This window comes from Pogonomyrmex barbatus, unplaced genomic scaffold (assembly GCF_055798465.1).
Source record: "Pogonomyrmex barbatus isolate J1 unplaced genomic scaffold, ASM5579846v1 scaffold2, whole genome shotgun sequence".
In the NCBI taxonomy this organism is placed as follows: Eukaryota; Metazoa; Arthropoda; class Insecta; order Hymenoptera; family Formicidae; genus Pogonomyrmex; species Pogonomyrmex barbatus.
The window spans coordinates 20,854,560-20,879,701 of record NW_028297116.1 but is presented as its reverse complement, the minus strand read 5'-3'; the positions used below and the strand labels follow the sequence as shown (position 1 = coordinate 20,879,701).

The following is a 25,142-nucleotide window of genomic DNA, read 5'->3' as shown; positions in this document are numbered from 1 at the left end:
AACATCGTGAGGACGGCAAACGTATCAGCCGTAACTATCAATTGCGATTATATAATTGGAGGATTCTCAGTTCTCGTTGGTAATCACTTTGGAAGCTCTCATCGCGATAAAATCTTTTCGGTGTCACGAAGCAGAGAGTATTCGAGCGAAGACACTCGCGGTGTTTCACGAGCATCTAGCCTTGAATCTAGTTTCAGACGCGGTAGTTCAGTAACTGATGCTTATCGCGATACACGTGTTATCGTGCCGGGATCCGCGATAACGTGAAATGTATCACGCCAACGCACGATTATAATTATAGATGAAAGATAGATATCCATTATGAGGTCGGGGCTGCCCTAGAGGGGCAGAGGACTCGAGATAAGATATTGCTCCGCCATGCGCTACTCCGCGGAATATGATACAACGTTATACACGTAGCGTTAAAATACTGCATTTCAAAGTACATGTAGCCGAGTTCTTGGCGTAACGAAATTGCATCGTACATTTTATTAGAGAAGATTTGCGACAAAATAACCCCGAGACATTTTAAGATCATTGTTATCCATTTTGCTGCACGGAGATAAGTAAGATGTGCATAGTAGATAAATGTAAGAACATAATTATGTTTTATCATCTTATTATAAGATCTCATCTCATTATAAGATTTTTCACGAGTCAATTTTGCATATATTTCGTTTCTTTATAATACATAGAGATTAAACAACATTCACATTATTTTACAATCTCGTATTTTTAGTTTTACTTAACTTGGAGTGCTGAGACTTATTTCATTAAGTCAGAGCCTTTTCAGCTTTTAAGCGTACGTTTAGCGTAGTCATGATAAGCGTACGTGACAACATACATTGCATAAATAACGGCTCGAGGACAGACAATGGAGGAGCAGACAGTGGACAAAATACAAAAGGACGAAGGAAGTCGGGACGGCGCGAGAAAGCGCGTCGTCCACGCACAAAGAGACACGATCGATAAAGGCCCGGACAGAAAAGTGGACGGGCATGCCGGTACGTGCAACGAAAAGTTTTTCGTTTTCGTGTATGTGGTGCCGGTGGCCATTCGTATCGCTTTAGAGTTGGCACGAAAAGGAGGTGTACGAGGTGGCAGTTCGATGTAAGAGGCGTGGGAGAACGTGGAACGAGATATACAGACGAGGAAAGATGAGAGAGAGAGAGAGAGAGAGAGAGAGAGAGAGAGATGGCGAAAAAAAAACGGGTATGTGAAAAGGAGTACGAAGACCTAGGCGTGACAAGCCAAAATCTTCGACGCGCCAAGGAGCGGTAGGAGGTTGGAGGGTGGTGAGAGATTGCCGAGGCAAGGGGAGACCCCCAGAATCACGCGGACATAAACTGTCCTACGCCGTTACGTGTGCTTTCAGCAGCCGAAGCCGAGGAAAAATGGTGGCCATATTCTCCTAGCCTTCGAGCCGGGCTATCTTCCACTTTGTTACGATTCGAAAACCCCGTGCCTCCGGTAGCTCACTCGTTTCGGTGATTTATGTAACGCTACCTCCTCCCATGGTATCTCGACCGTTTTTTCTCGCACGCCTGTATCGCACGAGCAACTGCGCCTCTGCCGTCATCGTCGTCGTCGTGATGGAACAGGCACTCGGCTACCACCACCATCGTATCGTGCCACCGGAAATGCGCCGCGCGTTTCGTGGCTTAGGCCTCGCGTTCGCGTGACGATGTGCTTTCGTGGTATAAATCTTCAAGAGGTTTCGAGGGTATCCTTGAGCAGCGACCGACTCCGTCTTACGGCGCTGATATTCAGTTCCGGTCGTTCGTTCTTCTGGGACCCGGGCCAAGAACAGTGGAATTCTTTTGATAAGCGAAACAAGTATTCCGCGCGCGACACGCTGTATTTACGCGCAACGTGCGCAAAACAGACTCCATGGCGTGAAGATGTATGACGCGGATGCGCCCCGAGGAATAGTTCAAAAGTCGATGGGATGTCGTAAGCATGCTTAAAGAGGAGCTTGTGTAGAGAACAGATGCTGCTCGTCTACAAACGTTTGTGAAATTAAATAATCGCGACACATTAACGAATATTATTGCTTTTCGTTAAAAACACGCGCATTTATGTATATCAACAAAAGTAATTAAGTAATAATACGTTATTCTTTCCATGCATAATATTAATAATATTTATTGCTTTATTAAAGCGTATTTTTTACGATGGATATTTATTGTCAAGACTTTCAACACGTTTTGATTTCTGAATGTGTTTTGACTTTTTTTCCCCTTTTTCAGACTTAAAAAGTCTTTTCATACTATTTGTGTTAGCCATTTTTTTTATCGATGTAACATCCATTACTTAACGACATTAGGATTCGCTTCGTATAGGATGATTTAGTTTAAAGCGGATGGAGTAAGAAGGAGCGACAAACAACCTTCGCAGCAAAAGCGATAACAGTCTTTCACAGAGAACTTTTGTCTTCGCTGAATTAACATAGTCATTAAAATACAAGTAAGTTGCCACGAAGATTATGTCTTATTAATTCATCTCTGTTTGCGGTGAAGGTGCTATGTTTCAATTTTCTTTCACTCGGACAGCGCGGAGCACATTATATCGCGCAACTCCGAAAGTTCGTGTTTTAAGCGACTCCGGCCTGAAAACGCACGCCTCTTCGGCGAAAAAGTTATTCGTTAACGCAAGCGCATTCTTTCGCTAACTTCTTTCCAGAGTGCCTCCGATGATCACATCGGAGATATCTTGCGTCTCGCGTCTTTCGGAATATCAATGCGGGAGGCGTATCGCGATATCGAATTCCCATGGAGAAGTTCGGCAGTCGATCTGCCTCAGAGAGATATTATTCTGTCGTATGCGAATCGGGGAGAACGTGGCGATAACGAAAATCTATTTCGCCGCTTTCGCGTTCCGTGTCGAGCGTGTGAACGTTGCTCCCTATATTTAGCTGCACACACACATGCGCCACGTGCATGAGCCACTCGCACGGTCGCACGTAATACACATATATCTACGACGATATATATATATATATATATATATATATATATATATATATGCATTTATGTGCATACGATATCTCGGTATGCGTGCGTGTACACGGGCGCGATTTTCAGTCCCGATTCATCGAATATCAGCGACGTTGACATATCGGGCTTTCCTATCTCTCTCTATTCCTCATACTGTCAGGAAATCGTGAGCAACCGAAACGAATTCTCCGTTAACGATCGCGGAGATTCGTCCATGAAATCGTCATTGCCAACGTGACTTTCAAATTTCACGGGCGTACTTGATTCGACAAGTATATATTCAAGTTTTTCCTGTGACTTCCGCAAATATCGACATAACGCGCACCTTCCGGTTATTTATTTCTTTCTATTAAAAGAACTTAAACTTGGCACTCGATGAGGTAATTTTTATTTTTAAGGCTGATAGATTAGAAAATTTATAGTTTACGTCCAGTAATTCCAATTGTTATAATTATTAGAACTTGATTATACGTGTCACTAAACCGAAAATCTCTCTAGGAGTTATATGATGTTAAGAAATTCTCACTGTTGAATATCTTTTCTAATAGACACAACTAGTACTACGTCTTTCGAAACTTTCTTTCTTAAAACAAGACTTAGGCTTTGCAACCAAGTTGCAACTACAAACTTAAAGTTGTTATACGTTAGTCGCATTATTGGAAAAAGAATTATATGACACGAAGAAGTTTATTAAAAGACGTACTGCTCCTCAAAATTATTATAACTAATTGTTACAATACAGTAAACAGATTTAATTGCACATATAATTTTTTTCGAAAACGTAATTTTTATTTATCTTTTTTCGCGCTTGTGTTTTAAAGTCCGTCACGAGAAAACGTATTTTTTTTTATAATAGTTATTAACGGGTATTGATTAGACGTACACACATGATGACATTTGTTAAAACAATGCTCATGTCAAAATATAAAAATATATAGGTTCCTTTATTCGTTAGCGACAAACTCGATTTTTCATATCTGTACATCGAGCGCTGCCGCTGTTAGAGGAACTTTTCAGTTCTCGTTGTTCCGAAAAATCACGAAACTCTCTCTCTAACGACCGCTGAGCGCCGCGCTGGATATCGATACATTCGCTACATGACTCGAAGTTTTAGATTCGTTGACAACGCCGAATTCTGTCAGTGTAGCGCAACGAAAAAACGTTGGGTCGCTTAACATGACCCGCGAGACAAATATTCGCCCGAGATAGTTTCCGGTCGAGTCGACGGCGAATTGTGCGGGCTGTCGGCGCTGAAATATGATCGCCCAGACAATTTTCATCGTCATTCTGGACGATGTCGTACAGGTTTTGTAGAAAAGTTTCTAAATTGTTGCGGATATTAATGTTCCCCTTGTTCCCTTGCGGTAGAATCGCCAGAGGATTGATCAAATTGTTATTATTTATACGGTGTATGCTTTATGGAATTTATGTTACTTTAAATTTGCGGATCATGATAGAAAATTTCGTATATCAAAAGAATTGCAAAGCTCCTGGCCATTAGGCAGAAAGAATCGAGATAATTTTCAATTTTATTCTATATGTAGGAGTCTACATATAGAAGTAGAAGCGCATTCCTCTCTATTCTCTATGATAATCCTTATCTCGCGCGAGGAGAATGTTGCGAAATGTACGATTGCACCGTATAACGGTTGAAACATTTTAATTATCTTGAGAGAAATTCAAATGTTGATATCGTCATATAACTTATACGATTCCCTTATGGCCCATCTTTACGTCCGAGCCGCGAGTAATAATTCAGCCGAAGCGAGTGGATTAGCACGGAATACACGACAATGAAACACATTGTGTTACATCATTTTGACCATAAAGAGAAATATACGAGGCGCATTACGGATCTGGCTTTAAAGGAGAGTGATCAAGCGCCGTCGAAGCGTCGAAAATGGGATTGTGCCATTTGCAGATTGAGTTTGACTCCTCGAAGGCATCCCGTGGGATCGACCCGGATGTGCTTTGACTCTCCCTCCTATTTACTCGCGTTAAGCAAGGGCGACAAGATAAGGTGATGTGGTATTATAAATGTATATGCCGGTACCGCTTTATCTCGGTTATCGCTCTTGATGCCAGACCATGAAAAAAGATCCTCGATCGACGTCGTCGCAGCAACATATATACGGTAGCTATTGTAAAACGTAAAAAAAAAAAAAAAAAAGAGAAAATCCCGAATTAATGGAAGATCGCAGTAAAGATAGAGACCATAAAAACAGATAGGAGTTGCAATGTGCAATCTATGATGCAACGACTACCATTAAATTTGGATAATGGCTTTATTCACATCGTTAACACGTATCAAGATGTTTCCTTATTGTTAGACCGCAGATATTTTATATCGGAGCATTGGTGATTTAAACTTGAATTATAAACGCAATGCAGTTGGCATATCGTATTGTTGTTGCACTTTTTTAATATAATATCGTTGTTGGAAAAAACAAATGTTGAAAAAGTTCCCGGAATGGATGGCGCATAAAGCAGTCGCGTTGTTAATTTAGATTATTTTAATCAAAAAATACAAAGTATCTTAATTTAACTGTTTTAATTGAAAAATTTTAATGAAGCTTATAGTTTAAAGAAATCCACGATAGATTGGGGTAATCGAAATCAGAGAAGCCTTTTAAATAATATAACTTTATCTCGAAATTGTATATTCACTTTTTAATTAAATTATACACAACGGAAGCTTATTCTCAGTCGGTCGTGGAATCAATACAGACGCTTTTTAAGACGGCAAATTATATTATGCGGCAAGTTTGAAAGTATTAAAGCTATTTTAATCGTTTCCTTTCGGGAAAAATTAGCTTCTATTTTATATTTTACATTTTCCAATAGCAATAAAAAAAAGAATTTCCATTCATAAAATTTCGCGTTAGCGGGTTAACGCATACCTAATTCCCTGCAAACTTAGAAGTCTGCTTGCGCGAGAGCACAGCGTATCATCCATAAAATTCCTCGACGCATTATGAGCTTTCGCGTTCGCGATCGCTGATCATCCTGTTCGGAATAATAACACCGCGCGATTCGCGCGCACAACTCTTGAAAGTTACTGTGATTCGTGAACGTTTTAATATCGATGGCCCGACATTCCCGGCTCGTATCCCGGCACCGTCTCGCTCCTATCCATCCCCCCGGTTCTTTCCACGATAGTGCTGTCCGTTCGCTTCGATCGCGGCGCGTACGGAAAAAGGAAAAAGCTTGCGCTCGCGTAAAATCGGACAGGCCAGCCGGAATTTTCACGGATCATTTGGCTGATGGCATATTCGGCAGCAGCATTCCCGGCATATTCGATAACAATGCCCGCGAGCACGGAAGATAGGAAGAACGAGGCCCGTGAGTGTGCGTGCATGCGTGCGCGTGTGTGTGTGTGTGTGTGGTGTGTGTGTGTGTGTGTGTGTGTGTGGGGGGGGGGGGGAGAGGGGGGTTAGTGTGCGCGTCGTTCTTTCTCACATCGGCACGCTATAACCCGCGCTGCTAGAACGTGTCTATGTGCACTCGCTGCAGATGCAGTCCATGATAGTACTACACGTTATCTGTAAAGCTCGATCAAGCGAGTGAACCGTGGTGAGGACCAGGTCTCCTGTGAACCTATTTCAGCGCCAGCATAAGGTCAGAGTTCGATCTGCAAGAATATTTTCGCAACGCCAAAGTGACATTTCCTTAACTGATAAATTTACTTTATCCTAACCCGCGGTCGCCGACAGATAAGGATTGAACAGCGCGATATGGAAAGCAGCATGAAAATTTAATTATTCACAGTGTAGAGAAGGTAGACTAAATTTTCTACACTTTGAGTAATTAAATTTCACACTTCTTATATCACGTCATTCAATCGTTACCTGTCGGCAATCGCAAATTAAAATGAAGTAAATTTATTAGTTAAAGGTATTTTTTTTTATGAACATTCTAATGTATTAGCGCAGATAAAAAAGCGCAGACAAAATATAAAATATGTTATCATATTTGGAGCAATATAAGCGCATAAGTAAGAAAAACAAGCAATGATTATTTTTTCACTGCACTTGCTTAAATTACACATGAATAATTACACATGATAAGGCGAACGATAGTTTGGATGGATAAAATGGATACCTTTCACTATATTGTTATCATGTTACGGGAAGCTCTTTCACTCCAACAGCTATGCTGTTATCACACTTTGGAGCTATTTTCCTGGGAACAAAATGACATAAAACGAAAAAGGGAAAAGTCATATATTTTTCAGCGAGCATCTCATATCTTCTAATCTTTTGTCTCTGGAAGCGTGCCTATCGTCACCTACCGGTGACACATTTTCGAGTCGGGTTTCTGCACAGTCCGGGTGGAAGCATTTGTTTCCAAAATAGCTCGCGCCGCTCGCATAACGGGTGTTTTTGTCTTTCGCCGGGGTGACGTAATCGTTGCTCATTTCGCGTCTAATTAGCGTAGGGATTAGCCCCGAAACGGTCGTAAAATGTCGCGCAACGCGTGCGGCTGCTGTACCATTTTATTCGTTTCGCGTTTCTCTTCACGGTCTCCCGAAAGTGTAATAACGGTTATCATCGGAATCGCCATATCACGGGAAAATTTAATTAGTTTTTACCAGCCATTTCTCGACGGCGGGACGGAGAGGGCTCGAACTAAAGCTGGGCACGCTAAGAGATAATAGAAGAAAGCAAAGCGGGCTCATGCGCGGCCTGAATATAAATATGCCTTAAAGAAGAGGTAGAAGGCGATCGGCGGTCAACGTTCTGTTGCGGCTGGTAAATTCAAGTTTTCCGAGTGAAATCAGATGTAGCTATCGTGGAATATAATACGTATACGTATACGCGGACGTGTTCAAAATGACGATCGGCTTCATCATCGCGAAAAATATTTAATTATGAACGGGGGCGCATACAAAGGAAAATGGTGCAAATTACAAAATGGTTTTATTGATCGTAAGTAATTCAGCTCTGTAATATCTTTTGCGATCCAATATTTACTGTGCACACATTATATCACATTTGCAAACGTACGCGGTATATTTCTTCGCGATTAATAATGGGGGATCGCTCATTTTACGTAAATTTTCTGCATTTATCGTGATAAAACAATAATCTTAATTTAATGGATTACGGATCGGGGCGTTTTACAGAATTACGGAAGATATTTCGCGAAGAAGCGCTTTAAATCCACAAAAACGAGAAAAGGAGGGAAGGGGAGAGGGTGGGAGGACGAGAGAGCTTGACGCATCAATTTGTTAATAGCCATGGGAATTTCGCGTAAAAGGCAACGGGAAATTCTCTGTTCTATGGCTGGCCGAGTCGAACTATATATCCGCTAGTGTTTTAGCCGAATGAAACAATGGACGCATATCTACAGGACGTTGCAAGATATTGTCGTGCGAAAATTATTGCCGGTTAACGGGGGTACTGGTCTCTCCCTCTCTCTCCTATCCGCTTTGGAATACTGTTTCTCCTTCCCGCATTCGCCGTGGCCCACTTCCAAATAACAAACACACCGCGCACGAAGCGGCGCGGATGATAGCTGCGGCGTGTGGCGGTAACGATCGCGGATCATTAGCAATGCTAATGCACCTTTCGACTGATGAGGCGGCGTAATGCCTCTGGTCGGCCCGTGAACCGAGCTCTCTTACCTCTCGTACATTTCTCGAGAAGACCACTTTAGAGTACCCGCGCTATAGGATGGCTGGTCGGTTCGTCGATTGGCTGCCGTAAATTGTACCGAGGAGACTATTGGCTTCCTATTAAGATTGCACTCTCCATTTATTTTTGGAAGAACCACAACTCGATGGTTCACTGCGTTGCATCTGTATCGTTCTCTCAATTAAGGTCCTCGCAAATGTACTGTGAGATGGAATATTTATAGGGAGAATTTAATTATCAACGGTTCCATATTATTTGATTTCATCTAATTTAATTGTAAATATTTCATTATCGTAATATATTATATTTATAGCTAATAATGTACTTTGATTCTAATGTTATATCTGTAATATTGAATTTTTTATTACATGAAATGTATTTTTATTACATGAAATGTATTTTTTTAGAAGAAATCCATCCAGTGCCATTAAATTTTATTATATTGAATTTTCACTAATATAATGATGATATTACATCGTTATATTTCTTTTTTAAATCATTGCAACAAATTCCTTTATAAAGACGATTTTTAGATTACTAAATTGATCGAAATTAATTATTATTACTATCAGATAATAAACACAATAAATCATAACAAAATTTTCCTAACAATAAAGACTTGTTATAATCAAGATTTGAAAATAAAAAATAAAAAATAGTAGAAGTTTTTTAATTAAACATTATGCAAGGGTTTTAAACGATTTTCAGAACGTACGTTTACATTTCTTTGTTTAACAATGAAGTAGCCTAACATTTCTGCGCCATGAATCTTTCAGATTCGAAGAAAGCACGTAAGGGAATTTTTACGACTCCCGGTACACCGTGTTCTTTTATTTTTACGTTCAACCTACGGAGCATCTGGAAACGTTGATGGCGCAATTAACGAGCGGAAGTACTGCAATACGGTCAATATTGTACCCATTGCCACGGAAGTCACTTCTCAAAATAATGAAATAATGAAAATAATCTTGTATTGTATGTACAAAATCTCCGATATAATTTATATTTTTGTATTCTCGAACAATGTAAAATTTATGATTATGTTTCTGTTTTTATCTGTGATAGAGATATTGATAATATAACAAAATATTACAATAATAAAATACATTAATATCTAAATTAGCGAAATTCAGCTTATTTTATCTCAGAAATTGAATTACATTCGATTCGAATTTTATCATGAATTGAGATAAATAGAAAATGCCGACCACAAATAAATATGAAAAGAGGAGAAAGCGTTATTATCGATGTGTAGCCGGGCAGATAACGATAAATAGAAAATTTCAATAAATCAACCGCGATTCACAGCAAATGACTTACGCATTGTATTATAAAACAATCCGCTCTATTTAAATGTATGGTATCACACACATTTACGGCAATCAGCGTGGTTATATGGAAATTTCGAATTTCCATATCTCTTTTATCTTGATCGCAATCTCGCTGACAATCGGATGGGCTGTACTATCGGATAAATAGCATCTTCTCGGGCTATCGCGAAATTGATTGTGAGGACGAGTAGCGGTGACTTTATTTGAATGAAATCCCGTGCTCGTCGAGCCGCGTAACTACGGATTGCGACGGATTGCAACGCAAGGTTACGGAGGGCCTTGCTGAAGCCAGGACATTGTTAACAGCATTGCTGCCTAATTAACCGCAAACGCTTTCAGTGGATTTCGCTTGGTCTATTGTTTACATGCGGGCATGCCGCCTATATGTATAGCAGTCCTCCACGACTGAACCAGCTGAAATATTTCCATGGAGATTCTCTCTCCCATCCTTTGTGACACAGCCGTGCGTGTAGATATGTGTATTTCAATGGATTTCCGGGCGTGTGCTCGTGACACGGCGTGTCGGAAATAACACCTGATAATAATAACGTGATCGTGTCTCTTATAAACTTCCTCATCGTGCTCGCGCGGAGTTTCGTTTTAAGATTTAATTAGCGAGTCGATGCCTCATGAAATTCTTGACAAAAGATATATTTCCGGAATTTAATTTAGCGGGTTCGTCGTCAGAGTAACTAGCTTTGAAAATTCAGAGAATTGGAAGACGCCGGCAGAATACGCCTTGTGCATCCTGCAGCTTCCGCGTATTCCCAGAGCGATGTTGCGAAATACTCGATACTTTCAATATTTATTTCCTTTTTTTTTACTCATGTAAAATATTGGAATATATGTATATCTGTGGAAAAAGCAATATTCACATAATTTAGTTCTTGATTGAAATAAATAAAATTTGAAAAGAATCGATTATTAATTTAGAGTAGAATATAATCGCTCTCAGATTTACTTTTTCTGAAATGACCATTATCGATTCTTGAGTTAATGACTTGAGTTAATGACTTGAGTTAATAATTTTCTAATACATCGTTATTTCAACCCTGTTCTTAATTTCTGAAATCTATTAGCTTCGTGATACATATCAAAATAAAGCTTTATAGAATTCCAATTCTATTGAAAATATAAATTAGTACGAAGTTATAATTATAGATCCTCTATTGTTTTATCTCTCCTTAAATTTATACATAAGTCTTTTATGATCACGATTTTTCTTCATAGAATCTATTAACCATCAGTCTCCTTTCTCCTTTTGCGAACTCTCCAAGAGCCCTGAGAAAAAATTACTTCCATTTTCCTCTGTCCACAAGAAGCTGCTATCGCGATAAAAGCTTCGCTGCAAAATAAGTTATTCATAATCAATATCGCGTGAACCTCGACGATGTAGCGTGCTCAGATTCAAAGATCGCCCGTAAATCAATCGCCCCGTCATTAATTTACACGCAGGCGGCTGTTGATCTTGAAAGAGAACTAGGACGGGAATCTCATTAATTATACCATCCGTATAATAAATCCGCGATAATCGTGATATATATATATCCTCTATTCTAGATATCATTTTTACTATCTTCCTCTCGATACGAGCGGGGTAGCCGTCATAACACGCACGGTTAGAAAAGCATAACGAGAGAATGCCTGTGCGTTTGTCACGCGAAACGTATATACGTCGCGTCTGCTGTACGTGTGCGTTTCTCGCGTGTTTTCACGCGACGTACTTCCCTCAAGAGCGTTCGTAATAACTCCTCGGTATAATTTCTCGGTTTCTCAGGCTACGACAAGACAAGGGTGGCGGCGCTTGGTGCCCGAGAAATATGGTAACCAAGGAAGGCAAGGAATACCTAGAGGTGAATCTGCACGCTCCGCGCTTACTGACGTCCACCAGGACGCAGGGCAGATTCGGCAACGGTCACGGGGTCGAGTACACCGAGGAGTACTTTGTCGAGTATTGGCGGCCGGGGTTCAACAAGTGGGTGCGATGGAGGAATCGACGTGGCATAGAGGTAGGTACCATCTGGCTAGGTCATCGATCGAATCGCGCTCGAGATTTCTTTCCTGGGAACCGTAAGCCAGAATTGACTGCACATCTGTAGATATTAGGTGATTCCCCAAATTTCTCCATCGATGTTTATACGCGAATGCTTAGCTTTATTTGAAGTGCTTGTGTGCTTGTTATCAGACAGCTGACAATGAATTTGAAAAATTGCTGAATTGCACATTTTTAATAACACTTGTAAATAATATTACACCGAATTTAGACATGTATAAACACATGATTATTATTATATTTATTACATAGTTCATATTTCTATATGAACATATGTATATATTAATTATTATAAAAGAATCTTTATAAAGAGAAAAACATTTTCTTTTTCAAAAGAATTTTGCGGTTTTTATATTCAACACAGTTTGATTGTAATTCATTTCGGTGTGCACGATACTATAAAAAATCATCAGACTTTTCAATTGAATTTTATTTTAAGTTCGCGGCAATGTGTCGAAATTCGATTCTTTCGACGCTCCGCGTGAAAGTTTTACACAGGCGTTGTGCGGTTGGGATTGAAGATGAAATATTGGAAAATCGTAAAACGAAATTTATTTTCTGCCAATAAATCTCGTCATTTTGTGTCACATTGTGAAGACGGATTGCTCGATATAGCGTCCAATGCAGTCTACGCTATACTAATCTTATATATCATTGTGCTAATGTCTATTACAAATATATGTACGCTCTTTTAGTTATAATGGAGTATCTGCCGACTCCTTTACTTATTACTACATAGCTACGAGTAGATATTAATGCCCCTATTTCACTTTATACATATGTTACATATGTCGAGGGGAAATTAGCAGACTCCGTACGAAACGGCTCGATTTCCTGGATTTAACTCAAGTTCCCTCTCCTGACTTATTCAGTATAGTTACGAATTGATAAAGCTACTGCCGTCTGCTTTTAATCTGATAAGCGAGGGATATAAAATGAATTCTATATTTATCATATAAATATATATAATTATTTCAATATTTTTTTATAAGTTTTGTTTATAGAACGGTTTCATATAATGACTTTTTGAGCACAATCTGGATCTATCTACCTAAAGATTTATATTTATCTATTAGTTAGGAATTATAGGAATTAAATGATAACTTTAACATAATTTTATCAGAAAAGCGAGTTTGGAGATTTCATTCATTTCAGTAAATACATCAAATAGAAATGGAATCATTTAATTCGATAGATTTCCGAGAATTTGAATTCTCGGAATCTTTGAGATCGAATATTCATGACATTTTTCTATGGAAAGAACTATGCAATCTTTATATTGCATTATCCCACTATTAATATGACTTAATAATTTAATTGATTGACTTGAATTAAAGTTAGTAATCAATGTCTTATTTTATAAAAATAATGCAAATCTCTCTCTCTCTCTCTCTCTCTCTCTCTTTCTGTCTAAAATATATTCTTTTAATTAGTATTTTTATAATATAAGAAACTAAGTATGTCGTGTTAAATCATAAAATTTCCGTCAAATTATATATGCGGAATATAAAACTTAGTTCAGTTAACATCAATCTACAGTATTGATGTTAATTTCCGTCCTCCTTTTATCTAGGAAACGCCGTACACGATACGGGTATTGCATATATGAGAACCTCTGTCCCGGTTGAACGGCCATTACTGGATGCGACGTGTTAATTAACGTCTCTTTAGCATGATAATCCGTACGCGATATCCATTAGCCCGTCAAAATATATCACGGCGGTTAAGCGATTTGCTTGTGGCGACGAAACTACTCAGATTCTATGGACGTAATCTTAAATTCGTATTAGATAAGAGCGTTTCATGTAAACAGTTTTAGTTATGGCTTATCTGAGCACAAATAATACATATTATTGAAGACTTAAAAGATAATTGGTATATTACAATTTATTACACTCTAAATGATACATAAAATGGCACAGAAAAGTATGTACAAGAAGACTGTCAAGAGAATTATTATTATTAAACATATGGATTTATACAGTATAAAATTTATTAAATTGAGATTTAATTAGGCAGCAGCAATTACAATATATATTCTCGTATCTCTCTCTAAAGATTTTAGTGGTAAAATGACTTGTGAATTAGTCACGAAGACAGAAAAAAATTTGGTGAGTGAATCGATCAAACGGCATAATTAAAGACGATAGAAAATCGGTAGTTAAAGCTATTCTATCGGACACCGAGTGCTGCTGCAGCTATTATCCTACAATCCACAAGCTGCCATTGGTAAATGGATTTTTAATGGATGCACAATAAAGCGAGTGCATTTATTCCGCTTACCAAAATGGTGCAGTAAGTCATAATCAATCGTAACGAGCATGGTTCATTTTTCAAATACTATCGGTAGATGCGTTCTCGAGCCGTGCTCGCTGTTTTTTTACATTTTTATTCCATTATGCGGAGAGAGTATACGCGCGCACAAACCTATTAATAATAACGTGGGATCAATGAGTTCCGTGATCAAGCGAGAAAATGCATTGCCGTTCTCTTGCGGCCTCCGATAAAATCCACTATTGGCTCTTTCTTTCTTCTATTTCTGGATAATAGAATCCGAAATCTCGTTTCTGACTATGTTGATTTTTCCCATTCATGATTCCTTCATTCATAAGCATCCTTTATTTGCTTTTTCAGTAATCATCTTCTTGAATTCTCGCGCGCGCTTCATCGCCCCGGGCGCTCTATCTTTCCACGAACATTATTCAATGCCGGCGATATGATATTATCACGTATAAGTGTTAAAATTCACTCGCTCGCGCGAATTTATCGTGCCCCGTCGCAAATTGCTGGTCGTAATAGAAAAAAGATTACCCGAAGTACTGGGATTTTTCAGTATTTACCTCGGCATCCGCAATATATTTCCTTCAAGAACTAATTTCGTCCGGGAGAGAGAGGCAACGGCTACGAAGAGACTTATTACCTAGCTGCCTTACGGTCTCCCGATAAATAGAAAATCAAGAATCTCATCGGTAACGAACTTACTTCGATAGACTATCATAACTCACCTCCGGCTGGTACTCGTCGGAGGGTCGTCGGCGTCGTCGTCGCCGTCATCTGGCCCCGCAGGAAAAGCTCCGTGACTCGGAAGTAATTTTCAACTCCGAACCGTGTCCTATCGTGGATGGCGAGGCCTCGTTATTCGACCCCGTCGTCATCAGAAGGGCTCTGATATTCGCCACGGTTATCTCTCACTACTCTCTCTCTCTCTCTCTCTCTCTCTCTCTCTCTCTCTCTCTCTCTCTCTCTCTCTCTCTCTCTCTCTCTCTCTCTCTCTCTTTCTCTCTCTCACTTATGCCCTCCCTCGTGCACGTATAGGCGCACGTTCAACGTACACACTTTTCGCTATCCCTCCAGCATGATTCGTACTAGACGTTCTTCCCATTTTCACGCAGATTTGCTCAAAGCGAGAGAGCAAGCCGGAGATTCGAAGGTGGAGGAGAGACAGAACGCCCAGAAGCAAAAGAGTACGAGGGAACACGAACGTTTACCCTGCAGCCTCAATCTAGGCGGCATGTGATCTTTGTGCACGCGCTCTTTCCTTTTGCTCCTTGCACTTTGAATACGGGCGGGGAGAACGAACAGTCTTGAATGAGAAAACGAAAGGGGGATGAGCGCGAAAGGAAGTGAGAGGAAGAAAGAGAAAGACGAAGAATAGGAAGAGCGACTATGTTATCGCGCCGTTGTACGTGACCTGAGCTTTCCGCAGGCATTTTTCCACGGTAGATGTAGCTCCCGTTTTCATATCTCAGACGAAACAGGTAACGTGAAAGAGAGTTTTTCGGTATCCGATCAAGTACTTCCTCGTTTTGTTATAATGGCGATGCAGCGAAGTTAATGCAGAGATATACATGACAATTAAGAATTGACGCGATGAATATATCACGTACGACAACACAGAGAAGAAAAATGAATAATAACATATGATAAATGATACGCGCGTCTGATGTTGCGTTAAATCTCCGCGCAAAAATTTAGAGAACAAAAACATATACTTCGCGTCTAAAGATATAGTTCGCGACTACGTAATTATTCGTATTTGTACGATCGTGCGTGCAAACGCAGCGCGATAAACACGATGAATATTACGGAAAGTCTGGCACAGGGAGCTTGAGCTATATTTTTACGTTCGCCGAGCTGACGCGTGCAACGAACCGGTTACATTTTCAGGCCGAAAAAAGCGGCCGACGGTCACCGGCTGCGACATTACTCCAATAACGAAACAAAAATATAGAACGTGCGCGCCGTGCGAAAGGGAGATTATGACTCGCTTCTTATGAGGTGCACGTGAATTAAGCCGGACAGGCCGGGCTCATCTAAATTCACGAAACGCCGGAGAGTAGCCGGACCTCGGGCTGCTGGATGCAACCTGATGGAAACGGAGCGGAATACAGCAGCCAACCAGCTCGCGCCTCTTCCTTTTACGTTCGGACGGCCGCTGTCGTGCCTGCGGCGGGACAATTGCCAACGGTGGACGTGTTTCATTAACGCCGACACACCGGCACGGACGAGACTTTGTGAGAGAGGTACACCCACGGTAACTCGTATACGTCTTCCCTGTAATACGAGCAGTCCTCGCTGCGGCTCTTGAACCTACCTGTCGCGACAGAGCTAAATGAATTTGTTTATTCTTTCACGCGAACTATATTTTTTTCTCGTATTTCTCCAACTTTTATGTATTATCCGCTTTATCTTTTGCGGAAATTGTATTTTCAACGTTTTCTAAAGATTGGAAAAGTGCCAATACACCGCCTTCAGATCTCTATTAACTCTTAAGCTCGAAATCAAATAATCTTTTTCATGTTTGGCTTTCTTGTAAATACTAATCTTCTTAAATCTTTGAAGTTAAAAATAATCTTTAAAAAATAATTTTCAAAAAATAATAAAATAATTTTTATCATAAATCTTTTACCTACTTTTACCTACGCGAAACAAACATTACATGTTTCTTTTTTTTTTTCATTGTATCATGAATTACGCTATGCTCTGTATACTCGAATCTTGCGGATTTCAGTAAAAGGCTGATGACGTATGCAAGAAACAAGACTCGGCAGCTTCTCTCTACGATAATATTCCCAGAGATGCACTACGATAAATCCTATACCATGAGAGTTATTGCATAGCAGAATTCCTCACCGCACTCTGCTATGCAAAATATATCCCAGTATTATATGTAAGTTTTAAAATGTATGCGGCTAAGATTATTGAAAACTTAACAATTTACAATATACGTCGGATCATAAATTTTTGGAATGTATTCTAATTTGAGCGATTAAACTGATAAAATAGTTGAAAAACACGTATCTTCTGACTTTTGAATATCGTCAATCTTTGTGTAATCCCACAGTCGACTTCTTGAGCAATTCAAGACGCGGAATATCGGAAAGTGAACTAAGACGCGAACATCGAAAACGTTTTTTCCATTTCTCTTAGTCTGGCATGCTGGATGATGGCGCACCCTCTGACGTAATCGACAAGTCGTCACTGCTATTTGACTTGGTGACAGTTCGCTTAAGTCCACAGGTATCGGCGGTAATTTCCATCGAAATTTCAATCTCGTTTATCCGCAAAGTAACTTCCCTGAACGGCCGGTTCGTTGCAGTCATGCTAACTCTCCCTTCCCACCCGGTCGTGTTCGCCGCTCTTTCGCCCTCTTCACCCTCTCGTCCATCGTTCGGTCGGCCAACGCGGCAGCGTCACGACGTATCGAATTTTAATCAATCACCGATAGGGACAGCCAATTCCAGAGCCAATTAACATATTCATTCCGCGGCACCCGGCACCCCTTTTTTTCACCGATTTCAACGAAATTCAAATTGCAATATAGCGAGCACCATTACGAAATGCTGTTCGGCTCCCCAGTCATTACGTGATGGTCATTATCGCGGGTATTCGCGCGCAGTAAAATTGCTCGGATGTACAATATTAAAAAATAAACAAGGAATAGTTAAGAACCGCTCTCATTATGTAATCACTGAACCTGTGACGCAGCGAATTTTGATACCCACTACGTTATCACGTTAAAATTTTTATAAAGAAAAATTTTAGCGGAGCAAACAAGCGAAGATTTCGCAAACAATAACTTGCACCTAATAAATTCTAGGAAGGTTAAACATCTCATATCTACGGTCACGTAATCTAATTTCATGGAGTTTTCACATCATAAAGTATAGTAATCGTATAAAGTATAGTCGTGTATAAGTATAATCGTGAGAAATAGCAAAATTATGTAATTTAATATTTGATTATGTTTACGTTGGAAATCCAAACTTCAGTTACTCCATTCAGAAATGAAAAGTTCATCCTTAACGTTCAGTTTTATCCTTAACGTTGTCAGTAGCGGAGGTCCGTGTCTAGTCAGACAAATCAAGAAGAAAAGCCGTTCAGGCGAACCAGAACAGCTACCGTTCCATTTTTCCACTGGATTTACGGGATATAAGCTTTTGAAAAATCAACCATATTTCTCGAACGGAAAGAAAATGCAGTTCAGTTGTTTCAGTTGGATGGAATTAAAGAATACGATAAACTTGCATAGGAAACTTTTACGCGTATATGTATCTATCTCGCCCACCCCTCTCTCTCTCTCTCTCTCTCTCTCTCTCTCCCCCTCCCCCCCTCTCTCTTTCTCTCTCTCTCTCTCTTCTTTTTCACGGGAGTTCAATAATCGATAGCCGTAGATGGAAGATCGCCATAAAATTGCTCTTAATCCGCACAGGTATGACATAAATATATGTGCAGATAAAATATATATATACCCCGCGCTTTCTCTACCATGTGGACATATGCACATTGGTTCTACCCAGTATCGATGGATTATGGATTATCGGTACGTACGGCCGTATGTATGCGGACACGCTATTAGCGGATTACCGCATGAACCGGTGACAATTTTCCACTATATATTGTGCGCATTTCTCCTTCTTTTTACAGTGCCGGTCTCTGTTCCTCTCTTCACTAGCCTCGTTAGAAATCCAGTCTCGATAGAGGAGCGTTTCAATCCGGATGAGAGCACTCGGACCGACGTACGAAAGGGTCAAATCCTCCTTCTCCTTGCTACTCGGGGGAGGAGGTTTGTTTCCCTCGGTTTTATACTTGTCGAAGCACTCGCTTATACATGAGAGAGAAAGACCCGTTCGAGCCAACTTTGTTCACTCATGAGTAGATTATACAGGGTATCCTAGATTTCTCGGGCACGTTACAACATTGTTTCGACCGCGTCTACATAATTTATACGCTATACGTTGTAACGCTAATTTTATTAAACCGCGCACCTTCCGCTGAATCTTATTTTAATGAAAAGTCGAAATAACGCTTAGTATAGAATTCTACCTTAATTAACATTAAATTAATTAACATTAATCGAGATAGAGAAGGGTTCCTTCCTCTTGGAATTAGGGATGTTACAATTAAGCACTAGTTTGTTAGCAAAGTATTAGGGAATCTAATGTCATGCTACAGACAAATTAGAATGGGAACGTACGTCGCCACAATGTCACAAGTCATGGTAATTCTACGGTTAATAATGAGATTCTCAGGGAAATTTAGATGAAGAAAGTTTAATTTGTCAGATAATTCAGGCATTTTATCAGGTAATCCAATTGCGTGGGATGTAAAACAAAAATTAATGAACGTTCCAGCATATTATTATAAAGGGGATGAACGGAAACAATGACTTTCGCACATCAACGAAGCGGCATATACAAGACGTGATTCTTTGCGAAATTAAGGATGTTAAGGTGAAACAGTCTTCATTAAGGAAATGCAGAGAGCATGATTTCGACCGCAAACAGATTAGAAGCGGTCTCCTTTCCACGAGGGTGCCCCCAGGAAAGTAATTGCCTACAGGCCGGGCGAGCGGAAATAGGACGCGCCGCGTAAGCCCGTTCCGCTTTTTCGCCTCCGTAAGACGATCCATCTGTCCGGGTTATCTGGCTTCGACCTTTTGACCCTTGCGAGTTAATGAACGCTATCTCAAACTCGGTGTGTTAACGATTCTTATAATAATCCTGTGTCAATTTTTAATCATTCGGAATATAAAACTACGTATTATTTAAATAAATGTTAAAAGTCATCGTCGTGACGATATTCTTCGTGATAATATTCAATTTCTGCTATTTTATAGACTGCGAGCGATACTTGTAATAGCCGAGAAAAATAATTGCAACAATTTGCATACAGTAAAAGTGCGCGTTAAAGAAAATCGCAGAACGATTTTCGTTTATGTGGAAAATTGTAATTTGAAAAGATTGTTGGTCGCAAACTTGGGGTATACCTATAATTGTTTTAAAGCACATCGCTTGGTCGCGTTTGAAACGACGTAATCTTAAGCGGCTTGAGACGAGGTGATCATAAACGCGCAAGCGTAACATAAACTTTCCTTCTTTCGTTGTCTTGTACCGAAATACGTTCGATCGACCCACTAACCTTCTCAAAGTTTCTCTCCTGAGAACTGTTTCCTTACACTTACAATGGAAGGAGATCTCAGGATAAGATGCGAGGTTTTTTATTACTGAGACAAAACGAGGTCGACTGTCCTGCAGTATAAACGAAATCGATGGCATTAATTGTGTGAATATAAAAACGAGCATGTAAAAATTCGCCGATATATTGCATCGCAAAATGATGCGAATTTTAACGCTGAAATATATTAAAATTAAAAAGCGTTACACATATGAAATTTAGTATACATACACGTATAATCGTAACAGCATGAAATTTCGTAAAATTTCTATAAAAATGTCCGTTAACATTTTTTCAGTTGTCACTTCGCAATCGCATTAACCGATATTACGAATGAAGTTTTACTTTCGGAGTTTCAACAATAAGCATCACGACACCGCAAATTTTATCTTCGATTTTATTTAATAGCCGTCATATGCGAAAAAAAATTGCAACAGTTATCAAATACGTATTTTGATGGGGACAGCAATATTTTTGTGAAAAACACGAAAATTATTTTTCACGATAAACCGCAGATAAACGAACATCAACGGTATTATTTTTTTCATCCAATCATGTAGAATAAATATAATTCATCCAAAATGTAAAATAAATATAATCTGTAAGATACATTTCAATCTTTTTATTTAAAATTGTTAAACAAATAACGGCAATTGAAAATCAGTCGTATCATAAATATGTAAATATTAAAAATGGCAGATATTACAAACATATTATTCATACATTTGTCTTTTATTTATACGCATATTATTAGAAATATCACCTGGATATCATAGTGTTCATAATCTAAGACAGCCGAGACTATTCTCAGCTTTGTGCCGACAAATTATAGACTCGGGCAAAGCGTTCAGAAGGAGATTCCACTTGCCCCTAGCGTAGACATCAATTTTATGTGTCGGTGAGACGATATCGTAGAAGCGTCTCCTACCCCCCTAGCGTCCTTATATATAGGTGTATTAATTATTCCTATCGCGTAGACCTCGGTCTGGCTTGTATTCTAGCACGTTGCAGTTGCAGTTGTAATGCATCCGCGGTCGGTCGTTTCGAGACGGCCGATATAGCGGAAACTCCACTCCGCCGTTGCGGCCCACCGTTCAAGAGGCACGTTCCATTTGCGTGCCGTTTACAACTTCGTGGGCCGTTTACAGCTGCGGACTTTCTATACTATCTATAAACTTATTAAGCTCACGATTCCACTATCCTTAAATATGACATATGTAAGAACGGGATATTTGGAGTAAATTTGAAGTTTAAATTTGCCAGTTTTATTTCGTCGCTTAATTTAAATTGCACTTTTGCCCACCTCTGTTAACGATATGCGACATTTCTATGACATTCGTCAATAAAAGGGTGATATCAGGTTGCGTATAAATAAACGAACAAAGAGTAAATAACTATCAGCGTTGGGATACGCGAGATATTCCACTATTCACTGTAATTCTGAAATTCCAAAACGACGCTCCGGCAGCACGAATGTTCCGAGTTTCAACCTCTCGGCTATATGGACATCAGATTCTACGCTTTATATGATTAACGCGAAATAACAGATTCCTGGTTAGAAATTCTAATCGCGGTACCGCCAGTAACACAAATCAAAGCAAAGGCCAATGGTCGCTGATGTCCACTTCGAGCCACGATCCGTTTCTGTGTATAGAGCATATTAGCGTTTGTGTCACATCTACTCCGCTTGTGCACGGTATTTAGACCGCACTCGGTTTTCAGTGAAGAGAGAGGGGGGAAGAGAGAGAGAGAGAGAGAGAGAGAGAAATAGTGGGAAAGGGAGGAGAGAAGAGGGAGAGAGAGATGTCTGGTATCGCGCGAATATTCATATTTCAACGCGGACCCGTTGCTCTTCGGGATGACGACGGTCGGCGTGTTTGGACGATCCAACGTGTCATGTATCGCTCTCTACACGATTCTATAATCTGCACGCTGATATGGATTACTTCGTACTAACGTGAATGGCAATTAAGCAATATATTGATCGCTAAGCTTGAGAAAAATAAAAAGTAGCTTATGGCGATTTCTTCAATTTTCGTAAAAATAATTTACTTTCAAATTGATTAAACACCTTTGACATTTGATTTTTGGAAATAAAAGCATATATAAAATATACCTTTGGAAAATGAAAATATATCTATAAAATAGTGTTTATCACAAAAAGCTTCACATCATCAGACTCAACCCATTCTATCTCCTATTGGTACAACGAAGTGAATATAAAAACAAATATATCACAAATGTATCATATATAACTTGTCCAGACCGACTTGTTCGACTAGATTAATTTTCAAAAAAAGATTTGTTATAATCGTACCAATTTCTTATCTTAATGCCAGGGAAAAGAAAGAAAAATCACTTTTTCAAACGTTAATGATAATTACAGACCATCTTTCGTGTAGTTAACAAGCATGTCGATTAACAGTATTATGATCCTTCGCGTATTATCAATATTTTAGCGATGAGATAAGCTTGTAATTACAGATAAAACTTTACGACGCGAATATAACGGGAGATGAGAACCGCTAATCCGTTCAAATGCTCAGAATGCAAAACAGAACAGGATACAGACACAGCTACTGAATTACATAGCATTCCGAGCGAAACACGGTGCAGATACAGTATTATTATCCCTAACATGTCTATCAGCGCACGCGGTAATATACACGTATATCAAATTTAAGACCCTGTTTCTCAAACAACCTGGTCGATCCTATCGGTAGGCTTGATCTCTTCCTCGGACGCGCGCTGACATTCGTATTTCACTGTTAATCTCGTGTTCGTCGATGACGACGATACCCCCGTGCACGTCTCTGCGATACGACGTGAGAGACGCGAATGTATATATGGAGCATTGCAGAATGCGAATGGGAGGAACGGGAAGCCTCTGCTTCCAGTCTAGATTTAACGTTTGCATTTACATTTAGAGGAGGTTCACGGCGGACTGTTGTTTACTAATCGGATCCGGAAAATGGCGCTTCCGGTCCGTGAGATTCGTTCTTAGTGCTGTAAACATGTTCCAATGAACATCGGACAGCCTCATTCCCAAATGCAATCACATTGCATGTGTCCTCATGCATCGTGATGGACAAATTGCAGATAACAGATCGTTATCTCTTTTCGGATTTACTTGCGACAACGGTATTTTGATACCTTACGTATATCGCAATTCAAGTGACATTTTTGAAATAATAAATATAGGGAAAAAATACTATATATATATATATATATATATATATATATATATATATATATATATATATGTTCTATATAAAAGGATTTGAAAATGTTACATAGTTTGTACAGCAATAGAATTAAAAACGTATTTTTTCAATGTTATCTTTTGCGAAATTGTATAGCATGAAAAATGCGTGTGATCCTCTGAATAATAAAATAAAAAGCTACATACAGTACAAAAAACAGGTTCTATACGAATACTATGAAATGCATATTTGTTTTCCTGCTTTTCAACTGGAACAGAAATATCTGGATGTGACTAAAGTTAACTATTTCACCGTGCGTCTCTATTGTGTATACATACACAGGCAACATAAAAACCCCCTCGTTTCAGTAAAAATATCGTATGGAACAAATCATAGAATTCAAATTACAGTTTTTCTTGATAACTGGGATATTTCGCTTGTCTCCGTATCGCAATAATTTTTGCCTACAATAGTATTAACAATCTTTTTGTTCTCTTGTTGCAGCTTCTGGTGGGCAATAACAATCCATATTCGGAAGAGGAACAGATCTTCGATCCAGCTATTGTCGCGACAAAGATCCGTTTTATCCCTTACACCTCTCATATGCGTATAGTATGTATGCGCGTAGAGCTTTATGGCTGTCCATGGACAGGTGAGTGAAATATATGGACATATTCCTTTTCACTACGTTTCTCATCTATTTATTTTGCAAGCAACTTGCTGCTCATTTCGCTTACAACGAAAATATAGTTGGATCGTCATATTTCAGCAATTTTAAATGCTTGCGATAAATGGAAAAAAATATTCCAGTCCGATCTGAAAAAATTTTTATCGCTAACTGCACGCAAAACGGTGATGCAATATATAAAATTATTCGAGATGTAAAAAGATATAATTGGATTTTTTTTTTTTAATCAAATTAGAGAGCCGTTATATATTTTAACGTGATAATAGTTACGATGATGAATCAATTTCACGCTATGTATAAGCGAAAGCAATTATATACGATTCCATTAACACCTGCACTATCACTTGTAAAGATAAAACTGGAAACAAGCGGTAGAAATCCCTTTGGAATCGCTTGCGTGTTATCATGCATTTTATATTTTACATCGGCTACGGACTGCGTCCATTTTCCCGGAACTTCTTGACGAGAGATTGCAGCCACTTTAATCTCGACTGTAACTCAGATTTGTGGAATCAGAAAGGGCATACGAAAAAAGAATACGGTGGAAATTTTTTATTCAGTGCCAGACAAATATAAATTTAGTCATAAACCTTATTCTTCCTTATTCTTATCATGAAACTGCTTATAAAATCTCCACGTTTATCCACAATAAAGAATAAGAAACTTGTAACAGTACTAAATAATAATATTACAATAAATTAATAATATTAATAATATTAAATAATAATATATAAAGATGTGTGTGACGGCACATTGAAGCACGTGTAATCGATTCGTA

The 25,142-nt window shown here is 39.2% G+C and overlaps 1 protein-coding gene across 2 annotated transcripts in view; it reads left to right on the top strand.

The window, feature by feature from the left end:
• The window catches only part of Ddr (discoidin domain-containing receptor 2), a 168,630-nt gene that overhangs the window by 101,173 nt on the left and 42,315 nt on the right, over positions 1-25,142 (top strand). For both annotated transcript variants that reach the window (XR_016138987.1, XM_011643757.2), the window contains exons 5-6: positions 11,741-11,972; positions 24,181-24,328. Coding sequence is in view for 1 of the 2 variants with exons in the window: in XM_011643757.2 (XP_011642059.1) it covers positions 11,741-11,972; positions 24,181-24,328 (380 nt within the window). In the remaining variant the exon portion in view is untranslated. The remainder of the gene's footprint in view (positions 1-11,740; positions 11,973-24,180; positions 24,329-25,142) is intronic.